Source organism: Nicotiana sylvestris, chromosome 11 (assembly GCF_000393655.2).
Source record: "Nicotiana sylvestris chromosome 11, ASM39365v2, whole genome shotgun sequence".
NCBI classification, from domain to species: Eukaryota; Viridiplantae; Streptophyta; class Magnoliopsida; order Solanales; family Solanaceae; genus Nicotiana; species Nicotiana sylvestris.
The window spans coordinates 100,704,963-100,714,845 of record NC_091067.1 but is presented as its reverse complement, the minus strand read 5'-3'; the positions used below and the strand labels follow the sequence as shown (position 1 = coordinate 100,714,845).

The window sequence follows — 9,883 nt, the reverse complement described above, 5'->3', positions numbered from 1 at the left end:
GGCCTATCGCAAACGCGATGAAGGCCTGCCCAATGATTTTTAAACAGTAATAGAACATACGGGATTTCACCAAAATTTCATAACTTCTTCTTCCAAACTCCAAATTGGGCGATTTTTGATAGAGAACTTCACCACAAATTCATAGGTATGTAATCTTAGACTCATTTTCTTCAATTTCCATTAACATCCATTAGATTTCTAGGTCTAAATCATGTTCTCAAGGGTAGAAAATTAGGGATTTGGGTAGAGTTAGGACTTTTTGCATAATTGGGATTTAGACCTCGTTTTGGGATTGGATTTTGGAACTAATCGCATTTTCGGGCTCGTGGCTGAATGGGTTATCGGGTTTTGGTCGGAACCTCATGTTTTGACCAAGCAAGCCCGGGGTCGATTTTTGACTTTTTGGGAAGAATGATAGAAAATCTATAATTAAGCATTGGAATTGGATTGTTTAGAGTTTATTGATGTTATTAAGTCGATTATGTCTAGATACAATTGATTTGGAGCCAAATTCAAAAGGAAAAGCGGTGTTTGAGGCTTGAGTTGGCCGTGGAAGTTCGAGGTAAGTGTTTGGTCTAACCTTAGCTTGAGGGATTAGGAGTTGTGTCTTATTTGCTACGTGTTAACTATGGAGTACGACGTATAGGCATGGTGACGAGTATCTATACGTCGGTGTCAAGCATGCTCGTGAGTCTTGTATTGTAATTGTTATGACTCTGTTGTGGTTTATTGCGCTTCATATGAGGATTATCATTATTTTTCCCTTGCCGGGATGTAATGGTCATATTATTGTTCCCTTGTCGGGATGTTTGTATTGATATTATTGTTTCCTTGCCGGGATATTGTTGTAATATTATTGTTCCCTTGTTGGGATGTTGTTATATTGCTATTGTTCCCTTACCGGAATTCTTTTATAATTGGTGTTGATAAATGAAATGGGAGCGGGTTGCATGCCTGCAACTGTAATATATGAAATAGGAGCGGGTTGCATGCCTGCAACGGTATCATATGAAATGGGATCGGGTTGCACGCCTGCAACGGTAATATCTGAAATGGGAGCAGGTTGCACGCCTGCAACGGTATCATATGAAATGGATCGGGTTGCACGCCTGCAACGGTATTACATGTGTACCTGTTCTTCTATTTCCTTACCTTTGCTGGTAATTGATGTATGACATTCCTTATATTTCTTTAATGTCGTTCTGTTGTTACATGTTACTCCCCGTAGCATGTTTTCCCCGCCCAGCTTTAGTTGTAATTATCTGCTTCTATTTCCGTTATATATGATTTAACTGCACAGGTTTATTTGGTAGTCTGGTCCTAGCCTCGTCACTACTTCGCCGGGGTTAGGCCAGGCACTTACCAGCACATGGGGTCGATTGTGCTGATACTACACTCTGCACTGTGTGCAGATCCCGGAGCGACAGTTTTTGGACCATAGCTTTGGTTGGCTGCCTTCAGTTCAGTCAGAGATTCGAGGTAGTCTTGCAAGCGTCCGCAGACCCGGCGTTCTCTTCTATCTTTATATTCTGTTTTCATCTACTTCAGAGACAGATTGTACCTTTCTTTCGAGACATTTGTATGTAGTATGCGTAGAAGGTTCATGATATTGTGATACTGGTTCCGGGTAGAGGTGTATGTTGGTATTGTCGTACATGTTTTTGGCTAAGTCATCAGATTACGTCTTCCGCATGTATTTACTTATCGTTAATTTTTCACTGTTGATCTCGCATGTTGATTTAAATTGTTAAAAAGGGCTAAATAAAAGAGTTAGTGAATCTATAATGCGCGACTTGCCTAGCTTTCACGAGTAAGCGCCATCACGACTCCCTAGGGTGGGAAATTCGGGTCGTGACATAAAAATATTTGCCACATGTGGGGTGCAAAAAACGAAAATAGGAAATTGAATATACAAAAAAAAGGTAAAAAAATAATTTTTTTCTTGGGGGAGAGGGGGGAGGGCATTGGGGGTCTGGGTGGTGCTTGCTGTATAAACAAATTATAGAAAATTGAAAATACAACGAAAAATTGAAAAATCGGGGAGAGGGGTTAGCAGGGTTGGTGGTGACAGAAAAGAAAAAAAAAACTGAAATTTGAAAATATGTCTTTTTGGGGAGAGGGATTGGGAGAGGTGGGGTAGGGAAGAGAAGTCGGAGGGGGTTAGGGTTAGATGTGAGGATACGTGGAGTTTTTGAAAAATATTTTCCTACTTTTTCCACGAAAGTCATTTTTCTCCAATTTAAAAAAAAATATAATATCTAGGAAAATATTTTTCAAACTATATACAACCAAACAGTGAAAAACAAAAAAATATTTTCCAATCATACCAAACACACACTAAATATCTTTAGTTTTCCCAAAAACTTATGAGCCACTTGATATAAAAACTTATTTTTATCGAAGGAGTGACAAGAGAAACATATTTGAAAGTTGAACCTCTCATTATACTCAATCAAACACCTTCGTGTAAATGAGATACTTTTCGGTGAAGAGTATCGGCTCGAGCCTAAAGCAAGTAAAATACTTGCTTTTAGGTCCAAATTTGTGAGGCCCCCAACTTACTAAAATTCTTTTATATGATGTATATAATATATAATTTATTTAATATTTTTGCAATATAAAAATATTAAACCTTTACTTCCATATATTAATGCATAATAAATTTTGCTTTCTCTCTCTCTCTTTCGTTAATTCTTACTATTTAAACAATCTTAAATTAGCCTCATTTCAAGTTCAGATTGTTATTGAAATTTTAAAAAGTTCAAAATTAATTCGAGGAATGTTTCAAGTGAAATAATAATTTTACTCACAAAATTCAATAATTTTAAGTGAAAAATTTATGTCCAAAGAATAGTTTTAACTTCCAAATATCTTTCTCAATTTCAACTTCAAAAATTTACATACATGTTAACAACATGTCTAATTTGATTAATGTAGTCCATAACTCCATAATAACATAAAGTTCAAAGGAGAAAAAGATAAATTTGGACAGGAAAATACGCACAAAAAACAAAAGGATAAAAGCAAAAAACGAAAAATAGCAAGAACTATAGTGGTTGATGGATTTTCTATTGTTGTAGCAACGTGCAGATATTTCCCTTCGAAATCTGTAGCAACTAAGTTTCTAACAGTTCTCCTCCAGATAAAATTTTGAGTGCAAATAGAAAAAAGAGGGAGGAAACCCCTTGCTTAATGTTCAAGCAACAAAGTAGAGGCAGAAGTCAGTTGAAATTCGTCGAAAAATCTTTTCAGTTATGATATGCAATCCATGATGCCAAAAGCTCCTTGCTTAAGGTTGCTCAAAAGAGCTCTCTCTAATTAGGTGAACCAAAGTACCACTTTAATGAAAGGAAGATAGATAGTCATGGCGTTTAATTCGAAATAGTGAACTTAAAGCTTTCTAAACAGTTTATGCAGAAAAATTTCATATGTTTCTAAAATTCAAAGGGAAAAACGAAATGCAATAAAAATTCAGGTATTCCATAATAATTACTTTTTAGGAGACAAGAAAATTATTTACCTGAACTGATATAACAGATAAAATTCTAGCTAGGTGCAAGGACGCCAACTGCCAATGTTTATTGTTAAGTAAAAGAAAATTTAAATGATTTAATATTTATAATACTCCATCCGGTTCACTTTAATTGTTTTCACACATATTGAAAAATTCATCTTTTAGCATTAATTAATAATAAAATTGATCATATTAACCTTAGTTTATTCATTGAAAATACCACAAATACTCCTAAGTTCTTTTATTTTAAGGGAAACTTTAGAAAAAAAAAAAAGAAATTAAATCTCTTGATATATGAAAAAGCAAGATATTATGGACCACAAGAAAAGGCAAAAAAATCAGTGGAGCAGAGGCAGTATAACCAACTAAAAGAGGTAATGGAATTCATCTCTTTTTCTTTTCTTACAAAATATGAGCAATGTATAAGTTAGAATGTTTAACCATTTCTTTTATAATCGTCTATGAGACATCATATACAATAATTATCGCAAAGACAACCTTTTAATTTGCCATTGTCTATTATTACCTAACTTCAAGATCAATATAAAGGTTAGAAAGTTTACCTCGAAATCACAAACAAGTTCATCTCACTAGCAAAAGTTTATGATAAAGAATGTGGAATAGTGGCTTCTTTTATAGATAGATGTGTTCAACTCCTCGTTTGAAGTGATTTTGGTTTTAAAATTCTAGAAAACCAAAAATTACTTTGCATCCTACGACAATTTTGGTAAAAGAATACTAAACCATAAGTGATATTAATTGCTGGGTGATTTGATGAAAGAACCCTAACCTTAAAGTGACATTAAAGTGGTTTTTTCACACTATAGAAATTATTGTACAACCGTAAGTAAATATTTGAAATATATATTCTTCAATTTGTATTCTCCATTCTTTCTACAAAGAACTTCAGTTAATTGAATGACCCACTACGTTGGTAAAATATAGTTTTAAAAAAAAATATCAACGACAATTATGATAAAAGAATACTGCGTAAAACTAAAGTGACACTAATTACCCGCCAGTGGTGGTAAGAAAATCCCCAGCCAAAAGTGACTTTAATTGCGGGTGGAAAATTAAAGACATTAAAGTGACAGTTTGGTAAAAAATCCTAAGCCAAAATGACTTTATTGCGGATGTTAAGCCGAGCATTTTTCACACTATCATTTAAATTATTTATATTTACAATTATAATAATATAGGATAAAAAAGGCGAACGATATTTCGCTAAGGCATTCATGTTTTTAATATAATATATAGATATAGATATAGATGTGTGTGTAGAAATGACATGGCATATTTAAGATCAAGATTCAAAGGATATTTAAGGCATATATTGTAGTTTGGCTTTAAGCATCAATTTTATCGAGCCATATCCCTAGACCGACATGTTCAAAGTCTTCTTCGATTTCTTAAACTTTGTAATCCGTCAAACAACTCAAATGAGATAGGAAAGTAATTGATAACCTTATAAAAATGACAACTAGTATATTATAATATGTAATGCTACACTAATTGTGTAAACAAAATATTAAACCATAAATTTTAAAATTTTCCCTTAACCTTTGAGTAGACACACAGGATTTACTTTTTTATACCCTCTTCCTTTCTTTATTTATAAATTATATTTCAGTTATCTCACAAGTTTCTTTTTTCCAAATATCACAACCCTGTTGCTACAAGGAGCTTCTACAGATGCACCAACAAAAAAAGTTAGGTGCTGCTATATATATCATTCAGATATGACAAACATGAAACTTTAAATTGTGGCCAATAAGAACATCCGCAGTAACCATTACAGCAGTGAGAAGGAGGATCAAGTCATCTCAATCATTTATCACTTACCTGTGGTACATTACTTGTGTGAGGAAACTGCATAAACTCCTCAGCAATCTTAGTGGCCTCGCTTTTACTAACCTTTTTATCTAATTCAATGATTATCTCCTGCAGAAAAGGTGCAGACGCCAGCAATAACCTTACAAACAGCACTTCCACTCTTGAACCATGGAAGTAACATATTCTCAGAGCTTGAAGGTTATTGAATTCACCAATCCTACAGCCTTGTCCTTCAAAATGATTTACATCCACTTCCCCAGAGCCTTTCTTTATGTGACTCAACTATAAGTAGTATAAAGGAAAATTAGTACGATTTGCACCTCTATACTCGGTAAAAGATCAACAACTCATGAATTCAACAACTCACCACAAGTACAAGCGACTTCAAATTAGGAGAACTTCTAAGAATGCATAGCAATGAGCAAACTTGATCTTTGTCATTAAAATCGTAATCACAAAAGGCGAGGTCGTGCAAGTCATTGAGCCTTGTTGAGAGCAACCCTGCTACATTACCAGAGGACAAAAACTAGACAGCCAAAACAAAAACAAAAAATGAACCCACAGAAGAATATTAATATACAAATATGTACGTCGTCTGACAAGAGGGGTTGCTCTGATGGTAAGCAACCCCCACTTCCAACCGAGAGGTTGTGAGTTCGAGTCTCCCCAAGAGCAAGGTGGGAAGTTCTTGGAGGGAAGGATGCCGGGGGTCTATTTGGAAACAGTCTCTCTACCCTAGGGTAGGGGTAAGGTGTGCGTACACACTACCCTCCCCAGTCTATGCAAAGATACAAATTTCCATCTTACCTTGATGAAGTATCTGTCCAGAAGAAGTTTTCTAAGTTCAGGCCAGCTGCTGAGAAGTTTTATCAAGTTAATTGCTTCATGTTGTCCATTCTGTGGAACTTCGTCTCGTGATATAACTGCAAAACACTGCAGCTTCCGACAGTCCATAAAAGGACCCAGTTTAATCGTTTCAATGTCACAGCGTACAACTTTTAAACTTAAAAGTTCTGGGGCATATATATTTAAGTGAGTAAGCCCAATACATTTCTCAAACATCAGATTCTTAAGGTTTGGAACACAGAGGAAAGAAGTTGCAACATCTAACTGAAAGGTGACTCGACTTAGTGAAAGGCTTTTCAGCTTGTGGAAACCTCTAAAACTGCAAGGCGGCCTGAAAATGCAGTTTGAGAGATTCAAATGTTCTAGTTCTACACCGTACACAGAGGAAGGCAACTTATAAGGAGTATTGAGATATTCTAAACACCGAAGGGTGAGCTCCACAAGACCATTTTTTGACAAATATAGCATCCATAGATCAATAACTGAGTGCTCAGAAGGATGTATCATTGAAATATCAAGGAGAAATGTCTTAATTGGTCCATAATGCTGCAATAGAACTCTATTTATGATATCTATTGTGCCTAACTGCTTTCTCTTTATGCAGAAGTTCACAGAAATTATGAGCTTCGGGTTTGAAGCCCAAACATGTCTCCACTTACTGGACAAGACACTCATTCTTGTGGCATCCTCAACAGTCATGTACTCCTGAATCTGATTTATGACATTAATAGGAAGATCTGTAAGTCTATCAAGTTTGTCCCTTCCATCTTCAAGTCCTTTATAGGTATCTGTCATCATGATTGTAAGTCCTGACCATTTGAACCAACAAACATAAGTGAAGGTTGCATAAAAAATGCTTCACACATGCTGCATATGCAAATCCAACTTTATATTCTGGTCAAGAAAGTAACAACATACTTTAAAAGGCTTGCACAGATCAATCCAGATTCATGTCATTCTTAATAATCAGGTGGAATGAATCAATGTCAAAGGACAGCTCGTCAGGCAGGTTATATGAGCTGTTAAAAACCAATTCCCAATTGACCTTAGGATGGATTTCAAAACAGTCATCACTCCCACACATCCAATTTTTATAAAACTTATTCTACAAGTACAAAGTATGGCATGAAGAGGTTACATATCGTAAGCTTCATAGATCACAGTGTTAGGATCAAAGATCACAGTGTTAGGATCAAAACCCTGGGATATTCTGCAATCTAACAAAGCAGGCACACAACAATGGTAAATTAGAGGATAAAGAGAAACATGCCAAAGGAAATACAATGATTTACGTTGTTCGATCTACTAGACGTACGCCCATAGGTGGAGATGAACAGTTCACTAATCAAAAGAGAATATAAAAGGAAGTACAACATAACCTCACAAAACTCACAAGTAAAGAGGTTCACACAGGTGAGGGTTAACACTTTTATCTCACAAATTATTTCCCTAATCTAAAGTCTCTCAATATGAAAGGCTATAATGCGGATGCTACCAAGCGAGAAAGAAATTCCTCAATTCTATAGAAGCCTGATGTCTTTTTACTGCAAGTAAAGGAAATCGCCAATTATGATAGATCCATACTCTCCTCTAAGAAAAGGAAAATTCAATCATTGTAAATGTATTGTCCTACCTACAACAAACAGCAAAAACCCAAACATAGCAAGAAAATCAGGGACACAACTAAAACATAGGTCCAATAATTTCAACAAGAACTCTTGTGCTACACAAAATGACAAGAATAATGAGTATTTCCAACCAAAACCAGTTGCTATGACTGAATTAGGGTATTAATGACTTTGACAGCAACAAGATAGCTCATTGTTCTCCTTGTTTCCCAACTAAAATTTTGATTTTCCTTGTTTCTCAACTAAGTGACTGCACATTATCTTTCAATTTTTCTCAACAAATGTTACTTGGTCTCAATAAATATAGCGGTGTTTGACTGGATATAGAGTTTAATAAAAGAAAACTTTTGACACACAAGCTAAATATGTATAACTTATCAAAAATACTCCTAAAATCTTGTGGTCTTAAACTGTCATGTAACTTTTAAAGGATAATGTCATTAAGGGTAAAATGAGAATGCTAAAATTCAAAAAGTTCACATATAGAAAGGTATCAATCTCTTTTTAACAAACTAAAAAGAAAAGAATACATATAAAATCGAACTGAAAGAGCAATAAATAATTTACTTAGGCAACATGTTAGTATTGATTATAAGCATCCACAACCTTCATATGCCATTTTTGCTTACATAATAAGGATTTGAATGTTTCTACGCTCTAGCATCTAATATAGAGTTTCCACTCACAGGAAACCCAATAGACAAATGGGTTCTAGTTTTGATTAAATTATGTCATAATTTGGCATTGGTAAAATAAAAGCATTATTTTTCTATAAACACTTGGACCATCCCCATTAAAGAAATCAATGCCAATGCTATAATGTAGTCTGTTATAGTCTTGACGGCACAATGGAATTCGCTGCTTTTCCTTTGAGAAAGCAGCCTCAAAAGGACATAGGTTTGTTTGTTATAATAAACGTCACTTTCCAAGAAACTGTTTTCTGTGCAAAAGTCATTTCTCTGGTGCTTGGTTAATAGAAAATGTTTTTCTTTCACCAAAAGGGGAAAAAAGACTTCGCTTAATTATGGGTGCAATTCAGTTTCCATAGAACTATCTTAATTTTAGATTCAAACCACTTGCTCTGTCTACCTGGTAGACATTGTTATCAAACTTATACAAAAAAAAAAAAAAAAAAAAAAAAATCCTCACAACACTACTCTATTTGCTAATATTAGTATTAATCTTTAATACATATTCCCTTATTTCTTGAATTAATGGAAAAAGAGGGTTTTCGCTGCACTCAATGATTTACTACCCTCCATCCAATTTTCAAGAAAAATGGGGACCAATGGTTTAAGTTCTTCAGCTTTTGAAGACCTCCATAATCGGAATTTTGATATATCCATGCAAGAAATCAATTTCAGAAGCTCTTGGATTAAAGTACTAATTATATATGACTAAGAGTCGAGAGAACCAAAAAATTCTTAACTGTAACATCACTTATCGAAAAAAACAAGGAAAAAAATAAAAAGAAACCAACCTCAAGGCGGCGGTGAAAGCACCGGGGGAGAGAGAGAATTGGTTGATGGGGGCGAGGCGACAGAGAGAGGATTCTGGAGGAGCGGTGCTGGGTAGTGAGTACTGAGTAGTGACGAGCGAGAAAGAGAGAAGCGGGCATAAATAGTAAGAAATGTTTGGAAAGCGAGCTTGTAAATGGATTTGGCGGTAATTGATTCGCCAATTAATTATTTGGTAACCATCAAATTAGGTATAAGTGAAAGGGTGCAATTACAAGAATTGGTGGGATTATACTGTATAATTACAAGGTTATTTTTTTAGTTTGTTTCCTTTTGTTTTTATTTTAATTTATTTTTATAACTTTTTATTTCTATTATTTTATTTTATTTTTACTTTAAATTTTAAAATATATTTTTCTTTGTTCATTCTTTATCTTTTATTTATCTACCTTTACTTCTTATGATTTCATGTAATATTTTTTTTTTTATTTATATTATTATTCTATTTTTTTGAAACTATACCTCCTAATATCAGTGAGTCATTAACAAACTTGGCATATAATGATTATGCAATTAAAGTGGAATTTCATTGTTGAATGTGGTTA

At 34.4% G+C, this 9,883-nt stretch overlaps 1 protein-coding gene across 1 annotated transcript; it reads right to left on the bottom strand.

Moving 5' to 3' along the window:
- Positions 1 to 5,198: 5,198 nt before the first annotated feature.
- Positions 5,199 to 9,443, bottom strand: LOC104226683 (F-box/FBD/LRR-repeat protein At1g13570-like). Its single transcript, XM_009778712.2, has 4 exons — positions 9,302 to 9,443; positions 6,155 to 7,002; positions 5,715 to 5,873; positions 5,199 to 5,629 (listed from the first exon to the last, which is right to left on the bottom strand). Exons 2-4 carry the CDS (start codon positions 6,989 to 6,991, stop codon positions 5,342 to 5,344), a joined length of 1,284 nt encoding a protein of 427 aa, XP_009777014.1. The 5' UTR covers positions 6,992 to 7,002; positions 9,302 to 9,443; the 3' UTR covers positions 5,199 to 5,341.
- Between the last annotated feature and the right edge of the window lie 440 nt (positions 9,444 to 9,883).